At 43.5% G+C, this 26,474-nt stretch overlaps 2 protein-coding genes across 4 annotated transcripts in view; one reads left to right on the top strand and one right to left on the bottom strand.

Moving 5' to 3' along the window:
* The first annotated feature begins 4,432 nt into the window (after nucleotides 1–4,432).
* Nucleotides 4,433–26,474, top strand: part of slc5a10 (solute carrier family 5 member 10) — a 111,754-nt gene continuing 89,712 nt past the window's right edge. The window contains exons 1-6 of one of the 3 annotated variants that reach the window (XM_064962332.1): nucleotides 4,433–5,145; nucleotides 15,927–15,986; nucleotides 16,200–16,304; nucleotides 21,918–22,023; nucleotides 24,920–25,000; nucleotides 25,192–25,256. In XM_064962332.1, the coding sequence (XP_064818404.1) occupies nucleotides 16,209–16,304; nucleotides 21,918–22,023; nucleotides 24,920–25,000; nucleotides 25,192–25,256 (348 nt within the window). In that variant the 5' untranslated portion in view covers nucleotides 4,433–5,145; nucleotides 15,927–15,986; nucleotides 16,200–16,208. Of the gene's footprint in view, nucleotides 5,146–5,921; nucleotides 5,941–15,926; nucleotides 15,987–16,199; nucleotides 16,305–21,917; nucleotides 22,024–24,606; nucleotides 24,854–24,919; nucleotides 25,001–25,191; nucleotides 25,257–26,474 lie in introns of those variants that run through there. The other 2 variants (XM_064962331.1, XM_064962333.1) reach the window with 2 other exon arrangements.
* LOC135535926 (probable serine/threonine-protein kinase clkA) lies at nucleotides 6,754–16,210 on the bottom strand. The gene is made up of 2 exons (XM_064962329.1): nucleotides 16,100–16,210; nucleotides 6,754–7,899 (listed from the first exon to the last, which is right to left on the bottom strand). The coding sequence occupies exons 1-2, from the start codon at nucleotides 16,208–16,210 to the stop codon at nucleotides 6,754–6,756; spliced, it is 1,257 nt and encodes a 418-aa protein (XP_064818401.1).

Here is a 26,474-nt window from a genome sequence, read left to right on the forward strand (position 1 = left end):
TGACCTGGGTCCACTCTGCTGGCTGTTGATGAGAGGCTGTTGGTGGTGTCTGAACTGAGTCCACTCTGCTCACACAAGCTTCATGTGTGACCTCCAACACACACACTCCATTACCTCCCAGCCAGCAGGTAGTGTGTGTCAGCGTGTTTCTCTAAACACACAGTAGCAGAGGTGTTTAATCATCAATTGACACAAAGTCCCCCGATCCCTTGCCCCTGTTCTCTCTCTCTCTCTCTCCTACTCGTTCTCCATAGTGTCTGCAGCATTGGTCAGGTGTGGGGTTAGTGAATCAGTGGTCAGGTGTGGGGTTAGTGAATCAGTGGTCAGGTTTAGGGTTAGTGTACAGTGTGTCTGAAGCAGTGGTCAGGTCTGGGGTTAGGTATGTGTGTGTGTTAGGGTTAGGTGTGTGTTAGGGTTAGGTGTGTGTTAGGGTTAGGTGTGTGTGTCTGTGTGTGTGTGTGTTAATGTGAGTGGTCAGTAATGGCGTCCAACTCCACCACCAAGTTCTTTGCTCTGTCCCAGTCCTTCAGTATCTCTGACATCATCATCATCGCTGCTTACTTCCTGCTCAACGTAGCCGTCGGCATCTGGGTGAGACTTATCTAATACTGTCTGTCTGTCTAACGATCTGTCTGTCTGTCTGTCTGTCTGTCTGGCTAACGATCTGTCTGTCTGTCTAACGATCTGTCTGTCTGTCTGTCTGTCTGTCTGTCTGTCTGTCTGTCTGTCTAACGATCTGTCTGTCTGTCTGTCTGTCTGTCTGTCTGTCTGTCTGTCTGTCTGTCTGTCTGTCTGTCTGTCTGTCTGTCTGTCTGTCTGTCTGTCTGTCTGGCTAACGATCTGTCTGTCTGTCTAACGATCTGTCTGTCTGTCTGTGTCTGTCTGTCTGGTGTGTGTAACTAATGATCTCTGTCTGGTTTGTATAACTATGGAGATCTGTCTGGTGTGTGTAACTATGGAACTCTGTCTGGTGTGTGTAACTCTGTGTAACTAATGAACTCTGTCTGGTGTGTGTAACTATGGAGATCTGTCTGGTGTGTGTAACTCTGTGTAACTAATGAACTCTGTCTGGTGTGTGTAACTATGGTTCTCTGTCTGGTGTGTGTAACTATGGAGATCTGTCTGGTGTGTGTAACTATGGTTCTCTGTCTGGTGTGTGTAACTCTGTGTAACTAATGAACTCTGTCTGGTGTGTGTAACTATGGAGATCTGTCTGGTGTGTGTAACTATGGAGATCTGTCTGGTGTGTGTAACTCTGTGTAACTAATGAACTCTGTCTGGTGTGTGTAACTATGGAACTCTGTCTGGTGTGTGTAACTATGGAGATCTGTCTGGTGTGTGTGTAACTCTGTGTAACTATGGAACTCTGTCTGGTGTGTGTAACTCTGTGTAACTATGGAACTCTGTCTGGTGTGTGTAACTATGGAACTCTGTCTGGTGTGTGTAACTATGGAACTCTGTCTGGTGTGTGTGTAACTCTGTGTAACTATGGAACTCTGTCTGGTGTGTGTAACTCTGTGTAACTATGGAACTCTGTCTGGTGTGTGTAACTATGGAACTCTGTCTGGTGTGTGTAACTCTGTGTAACTATGTAACTCTGTCTGGTGTGTGTAACTCTGTGTTACTATGGAACTCTGTCTGGTGTGTGTAACTCTGTGTAACTATGGAGATCTGTCTGGTGTGTGTAACTAATGAACTCTGCCTGGTGTGTGTAACTATGGTTCTCTGTCTGGTGTGTGTAACTATGGAACTCTGTCTGGTGTGTGTAACTCTGTGTAACTATGGAACTCTGTCTGGTTTGTGTGTAACTCTGTGTAACTATGGAACTCTGTGTAACTATGGTTCTCTGTCTGGTGTGTGTAACTATGGAACTCTGTCTGGTGTGGGTAACTCTGTGTAACTATGGAACTCTGTCTGGTGTGTGTGTAACTCTGTGTAACTATGGAACTCTGTCTGGTTTGTGTGTAACTCTGTGTAACTATGGAACTCTGTGTAACTATGGTTCTCTGTCTGGTGTGTGTAACTATGGAACTCTGTCTGGTGTGTGTAACTCTGTGTAACTATGGAACTCTGTCTGGTTTGTAACTCTGTGTAACTATGGAACTCTGTCTGGTGTGTGTAACTCTGTGTAACTATGGAACTCTGTCTGGTGTGTGTAACTCTGTGTAACTATGGAACTCTGTCTGGTTTGTGTGTAACTCTGTGTAACTATGGAACTCTGTCTGGTGTGTGTGTAACTCTGTGTAACTATGGAACTCTGTCTGGTTTGTGTGTAACTCTGTGTAACTATGGAACTCTGTGTAACTATGGAAATCTGTCTGGTGTGTGTGTAACTCTGTGTAACTATGGAACTCTGTCTGGTGTGTGTAACTCTGTGTAACTATGGAACTCTGTCTGGTTTGTAACTCTGTGTAACTATGGAACTCTGTCTGGTGTGTGTGTAACTCTGTGTAACTATGGAACTCTGTCTGGTGTGTGTAACTATGGAACTCTGTCTGGTGTGTGTGTAACTCTGTGTAACTATGGAACTCTGTCTGGTTTGTGTGTAACTCTGTGTAACTATGGAACTCTGTCTGGTGTGTGTAACTAACTATGGAACTCTGTCTGGTGTGTGTAACTATGTGTAACTATGGAACTCTGTGTAACTATGGAACTCTGTGTAACTATGGAACTCTGTCTGGTGTGTGTAACTCTGTGTAACTATGGAACTCTGTCTGGTGTGTGTAACTCTGTGTAACTATGGAACTCTGTCTGGTTTGTGTGTAACTCTGTGTAACTATGGAAATCTGTCTGGTGTGTGTGTAACTCTGTGTAACTATGGAACTCTGTGTAACTATGGAACTCTGTCTGGTGTGTGTAACTCTGTGTAACTATGGAACTCTGTCTGGTTTGTAACTCTGTGTAACTATGGAACTCTGTCTGGTGTGTGTGTAACTCTGTGTAACTATGGAACTTTGTCTGGTGTGTGTAACTATGGAACTCTGTCTGGTGTGTGTGTAACTCTGTGTAACTATGGAACTCTGTCTGGTTTGTGTGTAACTCTGTGTAACTATGGAACTCTGTCTGGTTTGTAACTCTGTGTAACTATGGAACTCTGTCTGGTGTGTGTGTAACTCTGTGTAACTATGGAACTCTGTCTGGTTTGTGTGTAACTCTGTGTAACTATGGAACTCTGTCTGGTGTGTGTAACTCTGTGTAACTATGGAACTCTGTCTGGTGTGTGTAACTATGGAACTCTGTCTGGTGTGTGTAACTCTGTGTAACTATGGAACTCTGTCTGGTGTGTGTGTAACTATGGAACTCTGTCTGGTGTGTAACTCTGTGTAACTATGGAACTCTGTCTGGTTTGTGTGTAACTATGGAACTCTGTCTGGTGTGTGTGTAACTATGGAACTCTGTCTGGTGTGTAACTCTGTGTAACTATGGAACTCTGTCTGGTGTGTGTGTAACTATGGAACTCTGTCTGGTGTGTGTGTAACTATGGAACTCTGTCTGGTGTGTAACTCTGTGTAACTATGGAACTCTGTCTGGTGTGTGTGTAACTATGGAACTCTGTCTGGTGTGTGTAACTCTGTATAACTATGGAATTCTGTCTGGTTTGTGTGTAACTATGGAACTCTGTCTGGTGTGTGTGTAACTCTGTGTAACTATGGAACTCTGTCTGGTGTGTGTGTAACTCTGTGTAACTATGGAACTCTGTCTGGTGTGTAACTCTGTGTAACTATGGAAATCTGTCTGGTGTGTAACTCTGTGTAACTATGGAACTCTGTCTGGTGTGTGTGTAACTCTGTGTAACTATGGAACTCTGTCTGGTGTGTGTGTAACTCTGTGTAACTCTGTGTAACTATGGAACTCTGTCTGGTGTGTAACTCTGTGTAACTATGGAACTCTGTCTGGTGTGTAACTCTGTGTAACTATGGAACTCTGTCTGGTGTGTAACTCTGTGTAACTATGGATCTCTGTCTGGTGTGTGTGTAACTATGGAACTCTGTCTGGTGTGTGTAACTCTGTGTAACTATGGAACTCTGTCTGGTGTGTGTAACTCTGTATAACTATGGATCTCTGTCTGGTGTGTAACTCTGTGTAACTATGGAACTCTGTCTGGTGTGTGTGTAACTCTGTGTAACTATGGAACTCTGTCGGGTGTGTGTAACTCTGTATAACTATGGAACTCTGGTGTGTGTAACTCTGTGTAACTATGGAACTCTGTCGGGTGTGTGTAACTCTGTATAACTATGGAACTCTGGTGTGTGTAACTCTGTGTAACTATGGAACTCTGGTGTGTTTTTCAGTCGTCGTGCAGGGTCAGCAGGAACACTCTGAGTGGATACTTCCTGGCTGGGAGAGACATGGCCTGGTGGCCGGTGAGTCAGACCTTAAAGTCTGTTACATCTGTTGTTGATCTCAAACAGTCCTCCATTTCCTGCTCTTCTTGTGGAAGATCGGAGCCGCTCTGTTTACCAGTTGTGTGTGTCTGTGTGTGGTGTTTGTGTGTGTCTGTGTGTGGTGTTTGTGTGTGTCTGTGTGTGGTGTTTGTGTGTGTCTGTGTGTGGTGTTTGTGTGTGTCTGTGTGTGGTGTTTGTGTGGTGTTTGTGTGTGTATCTGTGTGTGGTGTTTGTGTGTGTATCTGTGTGTGTCTGTGTGTGTCTGTGTGTGGTGTTTGTGTGTGTCTGTGTGTATCTGTGTGCGGTGTTTGTGTGTGTGTGTGTGTGTGTGGTGTTTGTGTGTGTGTCTGTGTGTATCTGTCTGCGGTGTTTGTGTGTGTCTGTGTGTATCTGTGTGTGGTGTTTGTGTGTGTCTGTGTGTATCTGTGTGCGGTGTTTGTGTGTGTGTGTGTGTGGTGTTTGTGTGTGTATCTGTGTGTATCTGTGTGTGGTGTTTGTGTGTGTCTGTGGGTATCTGTGTGTGGTGTGTGTGTGTGTGTCTGTGTGTATCTGTGTGTGTGTGTGTGTGTATCTGTGTGTGGTGTGTGTGTGTGTGTGTGTCTGTGTGTATCTGTGTGTGATGTTTGTGTGTGTGTTTGTGTGTATCTGTGTGTAGATCGGAGCCTCTCTGTTTGCCAGTAGCGAGGGCTCTGGTCTGTTCATCGGTCTGGCTGGAACAGGAGCTGCTGGAGGCATCGCTGTAGCTGGCTTCGAATGGAACGTAAGGACACACACACGCACACGCACACACACACACAAACACAGCACACAGACACACACACACACACACACACACACACACACACACACACACACACACACACACACACACACACACACACACACACACATTTATACACACAGTGGTGCGTATTCATGGATGCCAATGGAAGCCAGGCTTCCCCAGAAAATTGACCATGAAAAAATAATTTATCTTTCATCGCTCTATGATTTCATAATTGTCCTTCAATTCACAAGAGGCTGAATGTATCCCAACGTATGAAGCATCCGAGCAAGTGAAACAGATCACCTCTGTCTCTGTATGTGTCCCCATCTATCTGATTCGGTCTGGTCATGAAGAGTATGACATCGTAGCATTGAAGGCAAGTGAAGCCAGCGAGCATTTGGCATCCCTTGATAAAAACATTAATAAATAATCAGCGTCAATTGAGCTCAACTGAATGGTCCTGGCACACCAAAACAATATGTCAAGGGAAGGCTTGTCTCCAATCACATCGAGAGAGAGAGAGAGATACGTCATGAATGGTCCTGGAACACCACAACAACGTGTCAAGGGAAGGCTTCTCTACAATCACATCGAGAGAGAGAGATACGTCATTGACAGAAACAACTTGAAGCATCTCCTTGTGTTGTTGTCCTCCGGTGGCTAGCTAGCTAAAATGGTCAGTTTCAGAGTCCTTATAGGTGGAGCAGTGGTCTAAGCTGTGCCACCAGAGATTCTGGGTTCGAGCCCAGGCTCTGTGGGGCGGCGCACAATTGGCCCAGCGCTGTCCGGGTTAGTGAGGGTTTGGCCGGTAGGGATATCTTTGTCTCATCGTGCACTAGCGGCTCCTGTGGTGAGCTGGGCGCAGTGCGCACTGACCAGGTCGCTAGGTGCACAGTGTTTCCTCCGACACATTTGTGCGGCTAGCTTCCGGTTTGGATGTGCATTGTGTCAAGAAGCAGTGCGGCTTGGTTTGGTTGTGTTTCGGAGGACGCATGGCTCTCGACCTTTGCCTCTCCTGAGTCTGTATGGGAGTTGCAGCGATGAGACAAGACTGTAACTACCAATTGGATACCACAAAATTGGGGAGAAGAAAAGGGGTACATTTTTTTTTCCAAAGTGTCAGTTTCCTAAATTACCCATGGGATGGATATAGGGATTTGAACTTGTGGTTTTACTTAGTTCTCTGTGGCCAATGATTATAACTGCGATTCTGATCCAACCATTAATTCATACATTGTTTTACCTCTGGTCTGAGAGGATGTGAGTTCAACATGTAGCTAGATGTAAAAGGCTGATGTTAACTAGCTAACGTTGGCCATGAATGGAAGTTAGGTTAGCGAGCTAGCATTTTAGCCAGGTAGCCTAGGACCACAAAAACTAAAAGCGTGTACTGTATGACAGAGTGAAAGACCGTTTAGGCAACATGAAAGAGAGGAGGATGGTGTTGGTGTTTCTCTACAGGTAGGGTGAGTCAATATGTTTTTCTACTTGCACAAACACACACACACACAGAAATCAGAACCATGGACAGTAACATTATATTTAGCTTAAGTTGATTGGACTAAATAGTTTTTGGTATCTTTAAGTTGTCACTGTATTAGACTAAGCAGAGCAGGAAGAGTGGTTGTAGGAAGAGTGGTTGTAGGAAGAGTGGTTGCTGGAAGAGTGGTTGTAGGAAGAGTGGTTGTAGGAAGAGTGGTTGTAGGAAGAGTGGTTGTAGGAAGAGTGGTTGCTGGAAGAGTGGTTGTAGGAAGAGTGGTTGCTGGAAGAGTGGTTGTAGGAAGAGTGGTTGCTGGAAGAGTGGTTGTAGGAAGAGTGTTTGCTGGAAGAGTGGTTGTAGGAAGAGTGGTTGTAGGAAGAGTGGTTGTAGCAAGAGTGGTTGTAGGAAGAGTGGTTGTAGGAAGAGGGGTTGTAGGAAGAGGGGTTGTAGGAAGAGGGGTTGTAGGAAGAGTGGTTGTAGGAAGAGTGGTTGCTGGAAGAGTGGTTGCTAGAAGAGTGGTTGTAGGAAGAGTGGTTGTAGGAAGAGTGGTTGTAGGAAGAGTGGTTGCTGGAAGAGTGGTTGTAGGAAGAGTGGTTGCTGGAAGAGTGGTTGTAGGAAGAGTGGTTGCTGGAAGAGTGGTTGTAGGAAGAGTGTTTGCTGGAAGAGTGGTTGTAGGAAGAGTGGTTGTAGGAAGAGTGGTTGTAGCAAGAGTGGTTGTAGGAAGAGTGGTTGTAGGAAGAGGGGTTGTAGGAAGAGGGGTTGTAGGAAGAGGGGTTGTAGGAAGAGTGGTTGTAGGAAGAGTGGTTGCTGGAAGAGTGGTTGCTAGAAGAGTGGTTGTAGGAAGAGTGTTTGCTGGAAGAGTGGTTGTAGGAAGAGTGTTTGCTGGAAGAGTGGTTGTAGGAAGAGTGGTTGTAGGAAGAGTGGTTGTAGGAAGAGTGGTGGTAGGAAGAGGGGTTGTAGGAAGAGTGGTTGTAGGAAGAGTGGTTGTAGGAAGAGTGGTGGTAGGAAGAGGGGTTGTAGGAAGAGTGGTTGTAGGAAGAGTGGTGGTAGGAAGAGGGGTTGTAGGAAGAGTGGTTGTAGGAAGAGGGGTTGTAGGAAGAGTGGTTGTAGGAAGAGTGGTTGCTGGAAGAGTGGTTGCTGGAAGAGTGGAGCTGGAAGAGTGGTTGCTGGAAGAGTGGAGCTGGAAGAGTGGAGCTGGAAGAGTGGTTGCTGGAAGAGTGGAGCTGGAAGAGTGGTTGCTGGAAGAGTGGTTGTAGGAAGAGTGGTTGCTGGAAGAGTGGAGCTAGAAGAGTGGTTGCTGGAAGAGTGGAGCTGGAAGAGTGGTTATCAGCACACAGACAGACAGGGCAACATATCAGCACACAGACAGACAGAGCAACATATCAGCACACAGACAGACAGAGCAACATATCAGCACACAGACAGACAGGGCAACATATCAGCACACAGACAGACAGGGCAACATATCAGCACACAGACAGACAGAGCAACATATCAGCACACAGACAGACAGAGCAACATATCAGCACACAGACAGACAGAGCAACATATCAGCACACAGACAGACAGAGCAACATATCAGCACACAGACAGACAGGGCAACATATCAGCACACAGACAGACAGAGCAACATATCAGCACACAGACAGACAGAGCAACATATCAGCACACAGACAGATCAGAGCAACATATCAGCACACAGACAGACAGAGCAACATATCAGCACACAGACAGACAGAGCAACATATCAGCACACAGACAGACAGGGCAACATATCAGCACACAGACAGACAGGGCAACATATCAGCACACAGACAGACAGGGCAACATATCAGCACACAGACAGACAGGGCAACATATCAGCACACAGACAGACAGAGCAACATATCAGCACACAGACAGACAGGGCAACATATCAGCACACAGACAGACAGGGCAACATATCAGCACACAGACAGACAGAGCAACATATCAGCACACAGACAGACAGAGCAACATATCAGCACACAGACAGACAGAGCAACATATCAGCACACAGACAGACAGAGCAACATATCAGCACACAGACAGACAGGGCAACATATCAGCACACAGACAGACAGGGCAACATATCAGCACACAGACAGACAGAGCAACATAGGATTGTTTTTCTCCCCTGACACACAGACATCTGGCTCAGTAACATCAGTTGTCCTCTTTGTGAGGAACATGCAGACTGTTTTTTATCACATTGAGATGCAAACATGAGTCACTGAGTTACTGAGTAATTTACACTACCGTTCAAAGTTCAGGGCCACTTACAAAAGTCCTTGTTTTTGAAAGAAAAGCACATTTTTGGTCCATTTAAAGTAATGTAAAATTGATCAGAAATTACAGCATTCCAATGGCCCGTTGTGTTTGCTAATCCAAGTTTATCACAGTGTTCCAATGGCCCGTTGTGTTTGCTAATCCAAGTTTATCACAGTGTTCCAATGGCCCGTTGTGTTTGCTAATCCAAGTTTATCACAGTGTTCCAATGGCCCGTTGTGTTTGCTAATCCAAGTTTATCACATTGTTCCAATGGCCCGTTGTGTTTGCTAATCCAAGTTTATCATTGTAAAAGGCTAATTGAAGGCAGATCTTAACTGTACACGCTGAACTCTCCGTGGTTTTAAATCAATAGTTGTTTAGTGGTCACATAATGTCTGAAACATGAACCTTGCTTGACCTTGCTGCAGGTCATCTAACTGTTTGTTAGAAGCAAATGGCTTTGTGCACTTCACCAGACAGAGGCTCTCTGCTTTTGAGATGAAACAAATGTGTGGTTGAATTTATTCTGCCGCTGTGTGTTCTTATTGTCTCGACCTTTAGGCCTGTTTATCAGTGGCAAGGCCTTTAGGCCTGTTTATCAGTGGCAAGGCCTTTAGGCCTGTTTATCAGTGGCCTTTAGGTCTGTTTATCAGTGGCCTTTAGGTCTGTTTATCAGTGGCCTTTAGGTCTGTTTATCAGTGGCAAGGCCTTTAGGCCTGTTTATCAGTGGCCTTTAGGTCTGTTTATCAGTGGCCTTTAGGCCTGTTTATCAGTGGCAAGGCCTTTAGGTCTGTTTATCAGTGGCCTTTAGGTCTGTTTATCAGTGGCAAGGCCTTTAGGTCTGTTTATCAGTGGCCTTTAGGCCTGTTTATCAGTGGCCTTTAGGTCTGTTTATCAGTGGCCTTTAGGCCTGTTTATCAGTGGCCTTTAGGTCTGTTTATCAGTGGCCTTTAGGCCTGTTTATCAGTGGCCTTTAGGTCTGTTTATCAGTGGCAAGGCCTTTAGGTCTGTTTATCAGTGGCCTTTAGGTCTGTTTATCAGTGGCCTTTAGGTCTGTTTATCAGTGACAAGGCCTTTAGGCCTGTTTATCAGTGGCCTTTAGGTCTGTTTATCAGTGGCCTTTAGGCCTGTTTATCAGTGGCAAGGCCTTTAGGTCTGTTTATCAGTGGCCTTTAGGCCTGTTTATCAGTGGCAAGGCCTTTAGGCCTGTTTATCAGTGGCAAGGCCTTTAGGTCTGTTTATCAGTGGCAAGGCCTTTAGGTCTGTTTATCAGTGGCAAGGCCTTTAGGTCTGTTTATCAGTGGCAAGGCCTTTAGGTCTGTTTATCAGTGACAAGGCCTTTAGGCCTGTTTATCAGTGGCCTTTAGGTCTGTTTATCAGTGACAAGGCCTTTAGGTCTGTTTATCAGTGGCAAGGCCTTTAGGCCTGTTTATCAGTGGCCTTTAGGCCTGTTTATCAGTGGCAAGGCCTTTAGGTCTGTTTATCAGTGGCAAGGCCTTTAGGTCTGTTTATCAGTGGCCTTTAGGTCTGTTTATCAGTGACCTTTAGGCCTGTTTATCAGTGGCAAGGCCTTTAGGTCTGTTTATCAGTGGCAAGGCCTTTAGGCCTGTTTATCAGTGACCTTTAGGTCTGTTTATCAGTGACAAGGCCTTTAGGCCTGTTTATCAGTGACCTTTAGGCCTGTTTATCAGTGACAAGGCCTTTAGGTCAGTTTATCAGTGACAAGGCCTTTAGGTCTGTTTATCAGTGGCAAGGCCTTTAGGCCTGTTTATCAGTGGCCTTTAGGTCTGTTTATCAGTGACAAGGCCTTTAGGTCTGTTTATCAGTGGCCTTTAGGTCTGTTTATCAGTGACAAGGCCTTTAGGTCTGTTTATCAGTGGCAAGGCCTTTAGGCCTGTTTATCAGTGGCCTTTAGGTCTGTTTATCAGTGGCCTTTAGGTCTGTTTATCAGTGGCCTTTAGGTCTGTTTATCAGTGGCAAGGCCTTTAGGTCTGTTTATCAGTGGCAAGGCCTTTAGGTCTGTTTATCAGTGGCCTTTAGGTCTGTTTATCAGTGGCCTTTAGGTCTGTTTATCAGTGGCAAGGCCTTTAGGCCTGTTTATCAGTGGCAAGGCCTTTAGGTCTGTTTATCAGTGGCCTTTAGGCCTGTTTATCAGTGGCCTTTAGGTCTGTTTATCAGTGACAAGGCCTTTAGGTCTGTTTATCAGTGGCAAGGCCTTTAGGTCTGTTTATCAGTGGCCTTTAGGCCTGTTTATCAGTGGCCTTTAGGCCTGTTTATCAGTGGCAAGGCCTTTAGGTCTGTTTATCAGTGGCCTTTAGGTCTGTTTATCAGTGGCCTTTAGGTCTGTTTATCAGTGGCCTTTAGGTCTGTTTATCAGTGGCCTTTAGGTCTGTTTATCAGTGGCCTTTAGGTCTGTTTATCAGTGGCAAGGCCTTTAGGCCTGTTTATCAGTGGCAAGGCCTTTAGGCCTGTTTATCAGTGGCCTTTAGGTCTGTTTATCAGTGGCCTTTAGGTCTGTTTATCAGTGGCAAGGCCTTTAGGTCTGTTTATCAGTGGCAAGGCCTTTAGGTCTGTTTATCAGTGGCCTTTAGGTCTGTTTATCAGTGGCCTTTAGGTCTGTTTATCAGTGGCCTTTAGGTCTGTTTATCAGTGGCCTTTAGGTCTGTTTATCAGTGGCCTTTAGGTCTGTTTATCAGTGGCAAGGCCTTTAGGCCTGTTTATCAGTGGCAAGGCCTTTAGGTCTGTTTATCAGTGGCCTTTAGGCCTGTTTATCAGTGGCCTTTAGGCCTGTTTATCAGTGGCAAGGCCTTTAGGTCTGTTTATCAGTGGCCTTTAGGTCTGTTTATCAGTGGCCTTTAGGTCTGTTTATCAGTGGCAAGGCCTTTAGGTCTGTTTATCAGTGGCCTTTAGGTCTGTTTATCAGTGGCCTTTAGGTCTGTTTATCAGTGGCAAGGCCTTTAGGCCTGTTTATCAGTGGCAAGGCCTTTAGGCCTGTTTATCAGTGGCCTTTAGGTCTGTTTATCAGTGGCCTTTAGGTCTGTTTATCAGTGGCAAGGCCTTTAGGTCTGTTTATCAGTGGCAAGGCCTTTAGGTCTGTTTATCAGTGGCCTTTAGGTCTGTTTATCAGTGGCCTTTAGGTCTGTTTATCAGTGGCCTTTAGGTCTGTTTATCAGTGGCCTTTAGGTCTGTTTATCAGTGGCCTTTAGGTCTGTTTATCAGTGGCAAGGCCTTTAGGCCTGTTTATCAGTGGCAAGGCCTTTAGGTCTGTTTATCAGTGGCAAGGCCTTTAGGTCTGTTTATCAGTGGCCTTTAGGTCTGTTTATCAGTGGCCTTTAGGCCTGTTTATCAGTGGCAAGGCCTTTAGGTCTGTTTATCAGTGGCCTTTAGGCCTGTTTATCAGTGGCAAGGCCTTTAGGCCTGTTTATCAGTGGCAAGGCCTTTAGGTCTGTTTATCAGTGGCCTTTAGGTCTGTTTATCAGTGGCAAGGCCTTTAGGTCTGTTTATCAGTGGCCTTTAGGTCTGTTTATCAGTGGCAAGGCCTTTAGGTCTGTTTATCAGTGGCCTTTAGGCCTGTTTATCAGTGGCAAGGCCTTTAGGTCTGTTTATCAGTGGCCTTTAGGTCTGTTTATCAGTGGCAAGGCCTTTAGGTCTGTTTATCAGTGGCCTTTAGGTCTGTTTATCAGTGGCAAGGCCTTTAGGTCTGTTTATCAGTGGCCTTTAGGCCTGTTTATCAGTGGCCTTTAGGTCTGTTTATCAGTGGCAAGGCCTTTAGGTCTGTTTATCAGTGGCCTTTAGGTCTGTTTATCAGTGGCCTTTAGGCCTGTTTATCAGTGGCCTTTAGGTCTGTTTATCAGTGGCAAGGCCTTTAGGCCTGTTTATCAGTGGCAAGGCCTTTAGGCCTGTTTATCAGTGACAAGGCCTTTAGGCCTGTTTATCAGTGGCAAGGCCTTTAGGTCTGTTTATCAGTGACAAGGCCTTTAGGTCTGTTTATCAGTGGCAAGGCCTTTAGGTCTGTTTATCAGTGGCAAGGCCTTTAGGCCTGTTTATCAGTGGCAAGGCCTTTAGGCCTGTTTATCAGTGACAAGGCCTTTAGGCCTGTTTATCAGTGGCAAGGCCTTTAGGCCTGTTTATCACAGTGGCAAGGCCGTTAGGCCTGTTTATCAGTGGCAAGGCCGTTAGGCCTGTTTATCAGTGGCAAGGCCTTTAGGCCTGTTTATCAGTGGCAAGGCCTTTAGGCCTGTTTATCAGTGGCAAAGCCTTTAGGTCTGTTTATCAGTGGCCTTTAGGTCTGTTTATCAGTGGCCTTTAGGCCTGTTTATCAGTGGCCTTTAGGCCTGTTTATCAGTGGCAAGGCCTTTAGGTCTGTTTATCAGTGGCAAGGCCTTTAGGTCTGTTTATCAGTGGCAAGGCCTTTAGGCCTGTTTATCAGTGGCAAGGCCTTTAGGCCTGTTTATCAGTGGCAAGGCCTTTAGGTCTGTTTATCAGTGGCAAGGTCTTTAGGCCTGTTTATCAGTGGCAAGGCCTTTAGGCCTGTTTATCAGTGACAAGGCCTTTAGGTCTGTTTATCAGTGGCAAGGCCTTTAGGCCTGTTTATCAGTGGCCTTTAGGCCTGTTTATCAGTGGCAAGGCCTTTAGGCCTGTTTATCAGTGGCAAGGCCTTTAGGCCTGTTTATCAGTGGCAAGGCCTTTAGGCCTGTTTATCAGTGGCCTTTAGGTCTGTTTATCAGTGGCCTTTAGGCCTGTTTATCAGTGGCAAGGCCTTTAGGCCTGTTTATCAGTGGCAAGGCCTTTAGGCCTGTTTATCAGTGGCAAGGCAATTAGGCCTGTTTATCAGTAGTAGTACCATCAGCAGACAGCAGGGGGCAGTGTAACCAGCTGATTAATATGTATAGTAGTAGTACCATCAGCAGACAGCAGGGGGCAGTGTAACCAGCTGATTATTATGTGTAATAGTAGTACCATCAACAGACAGCAGGGGGCAGTGTAACTAGCTGATTAATATGTATAGTAGTAGTACCATCAGCAGGGGGCAGTGTAACTAGCTGATTAATATGTATAGTAGTAGTACCATCAGCAGGGGGCAGTGTAACCCGCTGATTAATATGTACAGCAGTAGTACCATCAGCAGACAGCAGGGGGCAGTGTAACCAGCTGATTAATATGTATAGTAGTAGTACCCTCAACAGACAGCAGGGGGCAGTGTAACTAGCTGATTAATATGTATAGTAGTAGTACCCTCAGCAGACAACAGGGGGCAGTGTAACTAGCTGATTAATATGTATAGTAGTAGTACCATCAGCAGGGGGCAGTGTAACTAGCTGATTAATATGTATAGTAGTAGTACCATCAGCAGGGGGCAGTGTAACCAGCTGATTAATATGTATAGTAGTAGTACCATCAGCAGACAGCAGGGGGCAGTGTAACCAGCTGATTAATATGTATAGTAGTAGTACCCTCAACAGACAGCAGGGGGCAGTGTAACCAGCTGATTATTATGTGTAATAGTAGTACCATCAGCAGACTGCAGGGGGCAGTGTAACCAGCTGATTAATATGTATAGTAGTAGTACCCTCAACAGACAGCAGGGGGCAGTGTAACTAGCTGATTAATATGTATAGTAGTAGTACCATCAGCAGGGGGCAGTGTAACTAGCTGATTAATATGTATAGTAGTAGTACCATCAACAGACAGCAGGGGGCAGTGTAACTAGCTGATTATTATGTATAGTAGTAGTACCATCAGCAGACAGCAGGGGGCAGTGTAACTAGCTGATTAATATGTATAGTAGTAGTACCATCAGCAGGGGGCAGTGTAACTAGCTGATTAATATGTATAGTAGTAGTACCATCAGCAGACAGCAGGGGGCAGTGTAACCAGCTGATTAATATGTATAGTAGTAGTACCATCAGCAGGCAGCAGGGGGCAGTGTAACCCGCTGATTAATATGTACAGCAGTAGTACCATCAGCAGACAGCAGGGGGCAGTGTAACTAGCTGATTAATATGTATAGTAGTAGTACCATCAGCAGGGGGCAGTGTAACTAGCTGATTAATATGTATAGTAGTAGTACCATCAGCAGACAGCAGGGGGCAGTGTAACTAGCTGATTAATATGTATAGTAGTAGTACCATCAGCAGACAGCAGGGGGCAGTGTAACTAGCTGATTAATATGCATAGTAGTAGTACCATCAGCAGACAACAGGGGGCAGTGTAACTAGCTGATTAATATGTATAGTAGTAGTACCATCAGCAGGGGGCAGTGTAACTAGCTGATTAATATGTATAGTAGTAGTACCATCAGCAGACAGCAGGGGGCAGTGTAACTAGCTGATTAATATGTATAGTAGTAGTACCATCAGCAGACAACAGGGGGCAGTGTAACTAGCTGATTAATATGTATAGTAGTAGTACCATCAGCAGACAGCAGGGGGCAGTGTAACCCACTGATTAATATGTACAGCAGTAGTACCATCAGCAGACAGCAGGGGGCAGTGTAACCAGCTGATTAATATGTATAGTAGTAGTACCATCAGCAGGGGGCAGTGTAACTAGCTGATTAATATTTATAGTAGTAGTACCATCAGCAGATAGCAGGGGGCAGTGTAACTAGCTGATTACTGTGTATAGTAGTAGTACCATCAGGGGGCGGTGTAACTAGCTGATTAATATGTATAGTAGTAGTACCATCAGCAGACAGCAGGGGGCAGTGTAACTAGCTGATTACTATGTATAGTAGTAGTACCATCAGGGGGCGGTGTAACTAGCTGATTAATATGTATAGTAGTAGTACCATCAGCAGACAGCAGGGGGCAGTGTAACTAGCTGATTACTATGTATAGTAGTAGTACCATCAACAGACAGCAGGGGGCAGTCTCACAGTTAATGAAACCTTTCTCTTTCTCCCCCCCTCTCTCTCTCTCTCTCTCTGTCTCCCTCTCTCTCTGTCTCCCTCTCTCTCTCTCTCTCTCTCTGTCTCCCTCTCTCTCTCTGTCTACCTCTCTCTCAGGCCACCTATGTGTTGCTGGCATTGGCTTGGGTGTTTGTACCAGTCTATGTGTCTTCAGGGGTGAGTTCACACACACACACACACACACACACACACACACACACACACACACACACACACACACACACACACACACACACACACACACACACACACACAGTCAGAGTGTGTACCTGCACCCTGTCCTGCGTGTTGCAGCTAGTTGAAGAATTCTTTAACCTGAACATTCCTCTGCTGGGCGTGTCTCTTAAACAGGCAGTGTGTTTGTTCCAGATCGTGACCATGCCGGAGTACCTGGGTCGTCGGTTCGGAGGGGAGAGGATCAGAACCTACCTGTCTGTTCTCTCTCTGATGCTGTCTGTCTTCACCAAGATATCAGTATGATATATCACACAGCCCTGTCTGTTCTCTCTCTGATGCTGTCTGTCTTCACCAAGATATCAGTATGATATATCACACAGCCCTGTCTGTTCTCTCTCTGATGCTGTCTGTCTTCACCAAGATATCAGTATGATATATCACACAGCCCTGTCTGTTCTCTCTCTGATGCTGTCTGTCTTCACCAAGATATCAGTATGATATATCACACAGCCCTGTCTGTTCTCTCTCTGATGCTGTCTGTCTTCACCAAGATATCAGTATGATATATCACACAGCCCTGTCTGTTCTCTCTCTCTGATGCTGTCTGTCTTCACCAAGATATCAGTATGATATATCACACAGCCCTGTCTGTTCTCTCTCTGATGCTGTCTGTCTACACCAAGATATCAGTATGATATATCACACAGCCCTGTCTGTTCTCTCTCTGATGCTGTCTGTCTTCACCAAGATATCAGTATGATATATCACACAGCCCTGTCTGTTCTCTCTCTGATGCTGTCTGTCTTCACCAAGATATCAGTATGATATATCACACAGCCCTGTCTGTTCTCTCTCTGATGCTGTCTGTCTTCACCAAGATATCAGTATGATATATCACACAGCCCTGTCTGTTCTCTCTGATGCTGTCTGTCTACACCAAGATATCAGTATGATATATCACACAGCCCTGTCTGTTCTCTCTCTCTGATGCTGTCTGTCTTCACCAAGATATCAGTATGATATATCACACAGCCCTGTCTGTTCTCTCTCTGATGCTGTCTGTCTACACCAAGATATCAGTATGATATATCACACAGCCCTGTCTGTTCTCTCTCTGATGCTGTCTGTCTTCACCAAGATATCAGTATGATATATCACACAGCCCTGTCTGTTCTCTCTGATGCTGTCTGTCTTCACCAAGATATCAGTATGATATATCACACAGCCCTGTCTGTTCTCTCTCTGATGCTGTCTGTCTTCACCAAGATATCAGTATGATATATCACACAGCCCTGTCTGTTCTCTCTCTCTGATGCTGTCTGTCTTCACCAAGATATCAGTATGATATATCACACAGCCCTGTCTGTTCTCTCTCTGATGCTGTCTGTCTTCACCAAGATATCAGTATGATATATCACACAGCCCTGTCTGTTCTCTCTCTGATGCTGTCTGTCTTCACCAAGATATCAGTATGATATATCACACAGCCCTGTCTGTTCTCTCTCTGATGCTGTCTGTCTTCACCAAGATATCAGTATGATATATCACACAGCCCTGTCTGTTCTCTCTCTGATGCTGTCTGTCTTCACCAAGATATCAGTATGATATATCACACCACACAGCCCTGTCTGTTCTCTCTGATGCTGTCTGTCTTCACCAAGATATCAGTATGATATATCACACAGCCCTGTCTGTTCTCTCTGATGCTGTCTGTCTTCACCAAGATATCAGTATGATATATCACACAGCCCTGTCTGTTCTCTCTCTGATGCTGTCTGTCTTCACCAAGATATCAGTATGATATATCACACAGCCCTGTCTGTTCTCTCTCTGATGCTGTCTGTCTTCACCAAGATATCAGTATGATATATCACACCACACAGCCCTGTCTGTTCTCTCTCTGATGCTGTCTGTCTTCACCAAGATATCAGTATGATATATCACACAGCCCTGTCTGTTCTCTCTCTGATGCTGTCTGTCTTCACCAAGATATCAGTATGATATATCACACAGCCCTGTCTGTTCTCTCTGATGCTGTCTGTCTTCACCAAGATATCAGTATGATATATCACACAGCCCTGTCTGTTCTCTCTCTGATGCTGTCTGTCTTCACCAAGATATCAGTATGATATATCACACAGCCCTGTCTGTTCTCTCTCTGATGCTGTCTGTCTTCACCAAGATATCAGTATGATATATCACACAGCCCTGTCTGTTCTCTCTCTGATGCTGTCTGTCTTCACCAAGATATCAGTATGATATATCACACAGCCCTGTCTGTTCTCTCTCTGATGCTGTCTGTCTTCACCAAGATATCAGTATGATATATCACACAGCCCTGTCTGTTCTCTCTCTGATGCTGTCTGTCTTCACCAAGATATCAGTATGATATATCACACAGCCCTGTCTGTTCTCTCTCTCTGATGCTGTCTGTCTTCACCAAGATATCAGTATGATATATCACACAGCCCTGTCTGTTCTCTCTCTGATGCTGTCTGTCTTCACCAAGATATCAGTATGATATATCACACAGCCCTGTCTGTTCTCTCTCTGATGCTGTCTGTCTTCACCAAGATATCAGTATGATATATCACACAGCCCTGTCTGTTCTCTCTCTCTGATGCTGTCTGTCTTCACCAAGATATCAGTATGATATATCACACAGCCCTGTCTGTTCTCTCTCTGATGCTGTCTGTCTTCACCAAGATATCAGTATGATATATCACACAGCCCTGTCTGTTCTCTCTCTGATGCTGTCTGTCTTCACCAAGATATCAGTATGATATATCACACAGCCCTGTCTGTTCTCTCTCTGATGCTGTCTGTCTTCACCAAGATATCAGTATGATATATCACACCACACAGCCCTGTCTGTTCTCTCTCTGATGCTGTCTGTCTTCACCAAGATATCAGTATGATATATCACACAGCCCTGTCTGTTCTCTCTCTGATGCTGTCTGTCTTCACCAAGATATCAGTATGATATATCACACAGCCCTGTCTGTTCTCTCTCTGATGCTGTCTGTCTTCACCAAGATATCAGTATGATATATCACACAGCCCTGTCTGTTCTCTCTCTGATGCTGTCTGTCTTCACCAAGATATCAGTATGATATATCACACAGCCCTGTCTGTTCTCTCTCTGATGCTGTCTGTCTTCACCAAGATATCAGTATGATATATCACACAGCCCTGTCTGTTCTCTCTCTGATGCTGTCTGTCTTCACCAAGATATCAGTATGATATATCACACAGCCCTGTCTGTTCTCTCTCTGATGCTGTCTGTCTTCACCAAGATATCAGTATGATATATCACACAGCCCTGTCTGTTCTCTCTCTGATGCTGTCTGTCTTCACCAAGATATCAGTATGATATATCACACAGCCCTGTCTGTTCTCTCTCTCTGATGCTGTCTGTCTTCACCAAGATATCAGTATGATATATCACACAGCCCTGTCTGTTCTCTCTCTGATGCTGTCTGTCTTCACCAAGATATCAGTATGATATATCACACAGCCCTGTCTGTTCTCTCTCTGATGCTGTCTGTCTTCACCAAGATATCAGTATGATATATCACACAGCCCTGTCTGTTCTCTCTCTGATGCTGTCTGTCTTCACCAAGATATCAGTATGACATATCACACAGCCCTGTCTGTTCTCTCTCTGATGCTGTCTGTCTTCACCAAGATATCAGTATGATATATCACACAGCCCTGTCTGTTCTCTCTCTCTGATGCTGTCTGTCTTCACCAAGATATCAGTATGATATATCACACAGCCCTGTCTGTTCTCTCTCTGATGCTGTCTGTCTTCACCAAGATATCAGTATGATATATCACACAGCCCTGTCTGTTCTCTCTCTCTGATGCTGTCTGTCTTCACCAAGATATCAGTATGATATATCACACCACACAGCCCTGTCTGTTCTCTCTCTGATGCTGTCTGTCTTCACCAAGATATCAGTATGATATATCACACAGCCCTGTCTGTTCTCTCTCTGATGCTGTCTGTCTTCACCAAGATATCAGTATGATATATCACACCACACAGCCCTGTCTGTTCTCTCTCTGATGCTGTCTGTCTTCACCAAGATATCAGTATGATATATCACACAGACCTGTCTGTTCTCTCTCTGATGCTGTCTGTCTTCACCAAGATATCAGTATGATATATCACACAGCCCTGTCTGTTCTCTCTCTGATGCTGTCTGTCTTCACCAAGATATCAGTATGATATATCACACAGCCCTGTCTGTTCTCTCTCTGATGCTGTCTGTCTTCACCAAGATATCAGTATGATATATCACACAGCCCTGTCTGTTCTCTCTCTGATGCTGTCTGTCTTCACCAAGATATCAGTATGATATATCACACAGCCCTGTCTGTTCTCTCTCTGATGCTGTCTGTCTTCACCAAGATATCAGTATGATATATCACACAGCCCTGTCTGTTCTCTCTCTGATGCTGTCTGTCTTCACCAAGATATCAGTATGATATATCACACAGCCCTGTCTGTTCTCTCTCTGATGCTGTCTGTCTTCACCAAGATATCAGTATGATATATCACACAGCCCTGTCTGTTCTCTCTCTCTGATGCTGTCTGTCTTCACCAAGATATCAGTATGATATATCACACAGCCCTGTCTGTTCTCTCTCTGATGCTGTCTGTCTTCACCAAGATATCAGTATGATATATCACACAGCCCTGTCTGTTCTCTCTCTGATGCTGTCTGTCTTCACCAAGATATCAGTATGATATATCACACAGCCCTGTCTGTTCTCTCTCTGATGCTGTCTGTCTTCACCAAGATATCAGTATGATATATCACACAGCCCTGTCTGTTCTCTCTCTCTGATGCTGTCTGTCTTCACCAAGATATCAGTATGATATATCACACAGCCCTGTCTGTTCTCTCTCTGATGCTGTCTGTCTTCACCAAGATATCAGTATGATATATCACACAGCCCTGTCTGTTCTCTCTCTGATGCTGTCTGTCTTCACCAAGATATCAGTATGATATATCACACAGCCCTGTCTGTTCTCTCTCTGATGCTGTCTGTCTTCACCAAGATATCAGTATGATATATCACACAGCCCTGTCTGTTCTCTCTCTGATGCTGTCTGTCTTCACCAAGATATCAGTATGATATATCACACAGCCCTGTCTGTTCTCTCTCTGATGCTGTCTGTCTTCACCAAGATATCAGTATGATATATCACACAGCCCTGTCTGTTCTCTCTCTGATGCTGTCTGTCTTCACCAAGATATCAGTATGATATATCACACAGCCCTGTCTGTTCTCTCTCTGATGCTGTCTGTCTTCACCAAGATATCAGTATGATATATCACACAGCCCTGTCTGTTCTCTCTCTGATGCTGTCTGTCTTCACCAAGATATCAGTATGATATATCACACAGCCCTGTCTGTTCTCTCTCTGATGCTGTCTGTCTTCACCAAGATATCAGTATGATATATCACACAGCCCTGTCTGTTCTCTCTCTGATGCTGTCTGTCTTCACCAAGATATCAGTATGATATATCACACAGCCCTGTCTGTTCTCTCTCTGATGCTGTCTGTCTTCACCAAGATATCAGTATGATATATCACACAGCCCTGTCGTTGTTCTGGTGTCACTGAATAGACTGTCATTGTCTCAGAGGTCAGAACAAAATTACTATGGCAACGGATGACCTGATTTCTCTATTTTTTGCTCCCTCCCCTCTGTCTTTCTCCTCCATCTCCTCCCTCCCCCTCCTCTCTCTCTCCCCCCTCCCTCCCCCTCTCCTCCCTCCCCCTCCTCCTCCTCTCTCTCTCCTCCCTCTCTCCTCCCTCCCCCTCCTCTCACTCTCCCCCCTCCCTCCCCCCTCTCCTCCCTCCCCCTCCTCTCTCTCGTCTCCCTCTATCAGACAGACCTGTACTCAGGGGCGTTGTTTGTCCAGGTGTGTTTAGGATGGAACCTGTACCTGTCTACCGTCCTCATGCTGGTGGTCACTGCCCTCTACACTATAGCAGGTCTATACACTATATTCTATACTATATTCTAGTAGCCCTCCTCTCCCTCTACACTATAGCAGGTCTATACACTATATTCTATACTATATTCTACTAGCCCTCCTCTCCCTCTACACTATAGCAGGTCTATACACTATATTCTATACTATATTCTACTTGCCCTCCTCTCCCTCTACACTATAGCAGGTCTATACACTATATTCTATACTATATTCTACTAGCCCTCCTCTCCCTCTACACTATAGCAGGTCTATACACTATATTCTATACTATATTCTACTAGCCCTCCTCTCCCTCTACACTATAGCAGGTCTATATACTATATTCTACTAGCCCTCCTCTCCCTCTAAACTATAGCAGGTCTATACACTATATTCTACTAGCCCTCCTCTCCCTCTACACTATAGCAGGTCTATACACTATATTCTATACTATATTCTACTAGCCCTCCTCTCCCTCTACACTATAGCAGGTCTATATACTATATTCTATACTATATTCTACTAGCCCTCCTCTCCCTCTACACTATAGCAGGTCTATATACTATATTCTATACTATATTCTACTAGCCCTCCTCTCCCTCTACACTATAGCAGGTCTATACACTATATTCTATACTATATTCTACTAGCCCTCCTCTCCCTCTACACTATAGCAGGTCTGTATACTATATTCTATACTATATTCTACTAGCCCTCCTCTCCCTCTACACTATAGCAGGTCTATATACTATATTCTATACTATATTCTACTAGCCCTCCTCTCCCTCTACACTATAGCAGGTCTATACACTATATTCTATACTATATTCTACTAGCCCTCCTCTCCCTCTACACTATAGCAGGTCTATATACTATATTCTACTAGCCCTCCTCTCCCTCTAAACTATAGCAGGTCTATACACTATATTCTACTAGCCCTCCTCTCCCTCTACACTATAGCAGGTCTATACACTATATTCTATACTATATTCTACTAGCCCTCCTCTCCCTCTACACTATAGCAGGTCTATACACTATATTCTATACTATATTCTACTAGCCCTCCTCTCCCTCTACACTATAGCAGGTCTATATACTATATTCTATACTATATTCTACTAGCCCTCCTCTCCCTCTACACTATAGCAGGTCTATACACTATATTCTATACTATATTCTACTAGCACTCCTCTCCCTCTACACTATAGCAGGTCTATACACTATATTCTATACTATATTCTACTAGCCCTCCTCTCCCTCTATACTATAGCAGGTCTATACACTATATTCTATACTATATTCTACTAACCCTCCTCTCCCTCTACACTATAGCAGGTCTGTATACTATATTCTATACTATATTCTACTAGCCCTCCTCTCCCTCTACACTATAGCAGGTCTATACACTATATTCTACTATCCCTCCTCTCCCTCTACACTATAGCAGGTCTATACACTATATTCTACTAGCCCTCCTCTCCCTCTACACTATAGCAGGTCTATACACTATATTCTATACTATATTCTACTAGCCCTCCTCTCCCTCTACACTATAGCAGGTCTATACACTATATTCTATACTATATTCTAGTAGCCCTCCTCTCCCTCTACACTATAGTAGGTCTATACACTATATTCTATACTATATTCTAGTAGCCCTCCTCTCCCTCTACACTATAGCAGGTCTATACACTATATTCTATACTATATTCTACTAGCCCTCCTCTCCCTCTACACTATAGCAGGTCTATACACTATATTCTATACTATATTCTACTAGCACTCCTCTCCCTCTACACTATAGCAGGTCTATACACTATATTCTATACTATATTCTACTAGCCCTCCTCTCCCTCTACACTATAGCAGGTCTGTATACTATATTCTATACTATATTCTACTAGCCCTCCTCTCCCTCTACACTATAGCAGGTCTATACACTATATTCTATACTATATTCTACTAGCCCTCCTCTCCCTCTACACTATAGCAGGTCTGTATACTATATTCTATACTATATGCTACTAGCCCTCCTCTCCCTCTACACTATAGCAGGTCTATATACTATATTCTATACTATATTCTACTAGCCCTCCTCTCCCTCTACACTATAGCAGGTCTATACACTATATTCTATACTATATTCTACTAGCCCTCCTCTCCCTCTACACTATAGCAGGTCTATACACTATATTCTATACTATATTCTAGTAGCCCTCCTCTCCCTCTACACTATAGCAGGTCTATACACTATATTCTATACTATATTCTAGTAGCCCTCCTCTCCCTCTACACTATAGCAGGTCTATACACTATATTCTATACTATATTCTAGTAGCCCTCCTCTCCCTCTACACTATAGCAGGTCTATACACTATATTCTATACTATATTCTACAAGCCTTCCTCTAACTCTACACTATAGCAGGTCTATATACTATATTCTATACTATATTCTACTAGCCCTCCTCTCCCTCTACACTATAGCAGGTCTATACACTATATGCTATACTATATTCTACTAGCCCTCCTCTCCCTCTACACTATAGCAGGTCTATATACTATATTCTATACTATATTCTAGTAGCCCTCCTCTCCCTCTACACTATAGCAGGTCTATACACTATATTCTATACTATATTCTACTAGCCCTCCTCTCCCTCTACACTATAGCAGGTCTATACACTATATTCTATACTATATTCTACAAGCCCTCCTCTCCCTCTACACTATAGCAGGTCTATACACTATATTCTATACTATATTCTACTAGCCCTCCTCTCCCTCTACACTATAGCAGGTCTATACACTATATTCTACTAGCCCTCCTCTCCCTCTACACTATAGCAGGTCTATACACTATATTCTATACTATATTCTACAAGCCTGAGTTCCCTCCATCTCTGTCTTCATCAGGTGGTCTGGCTGCTGTCATCTATACAGACACTCTGCAGACCTTCGTCATGATTATAGGAGCAATCATCCTCACCATCACAGGTAAGGTACACACACACACACACACACACACACACACACACACACACACACACACACACACACACACACACACACACACACACACACACACACACGCTACCATTCTCACCATCACCCTAACTTCACCAGCGTCCCCTCTCTGTCTGTCTGTCTGTCTGTCTGTCTGTCTGTCTGTCTGTCTGTCCATTCAGCGTTCAACAAGATTGGAGGCTACAGTAACTTGGAGAGAGTTTACCAGGCAGCCATCCCTTCTAAGGTGAGTCAACAGCAACTTCCATTGTCATGTGTAGTAATAATGTTATTATCATTGTCATTAATGTTATTATCATAGTTATTAATGTTATTATCATAGTTGTTCATGTCATTATCATAGTTATTAATGTTATAGTCATTAATGTTATTATCATAGGCATTAATGTTATTATCATAGTTATTAATGTTATTATCATAGTTATTAATGTTGTTATCATAGTTATTAATGTTATTATCATAGTCATTAATGTTATTATCATAGTCATTAATGTTGTTATCATAGTTATTAATGTTATTATCATAGTTATTAATGTTGTTATCATAGTTATTAATGTTATTATCATAGTCATTAATGTTATTATCATAGTCATTAATGTTATTATCATAGTCATTAATGTTATTATCATAGTTAATGTTATTATCATAGTTATTAATGTTATTATCATAGTTATTACAGTTACCCATAATGTTTTTATTATCATAGTTATTATCAAAAGTAAAAGTATTATAGTAGTAGTAATGGTATTATCAGTAGTAATAGTATTATAGCAGTAGTAATGTTATTATCAGTAGTAATAGTATTATAATAGTAGTAATGTTATTATCAGTAGTAATGTTATTATCAGTAGTAATGTTATTATAATATTAGTAATGTTATTATCAGTAGTAATAGTATTATAATAGTAGTAGTACTATAGCAGTAGTAATGTTATCAGTAGTAATAGTATTATAATAGTAGTAGTACTATAGCAGTAGTAATGTTATTATCAGTAGTAATGTTATTATCAGTAGTAATAGTATTATCAGTAGTAATTAGTATTATAATAGTAGTAATGTTATTATCAGTAGTAATGTTATTATCAGTAGTAATGTTATTATCAGTAGTAATGTCATTATCAGTAGTAATGTTATTATCAGTAGTAATGTCATTTTCAGTAGTAATAGTATTATAATAGTAGTAATGTTATGATCAGTAGTAGTACTATAACAGTAGTAATGTTATTATCAGTAGTACTAGTATTATAATAGTAGTAATGTTATTATCAGTAGTAATGTTATTATCAGTAGTAATAGTATTATAATAGTAGTAATGTTATTATCAGTAGTAATGTTATTATCAGTAGTAATGTTATTATAATAGTAGTAATGTTATAATAGTAGTAATGTTATTATCAGTAGTAATAGCATTATAATAGTAGTAATGTTATTATCAGTAGTAATG

This window comes from Oncorhynchus masou, unplaced genomic scaffold, assembly GCF_036934945.1.
Source record: "Oncorhynchus masou masou isolate Uvic2021 unplaced genomic scaffold, UVic_Omas_1.1 unplaced_scaffold_532, whole genome shotgun sequence".
Classification (NCBI taxonomy): domain Eukaryota; kingdom Metazoa; phylum Chordata; class Actinopteri; order Salmoniformes; family Salmonidae; genus Oncorhynchus; species Oncorhynchus masou.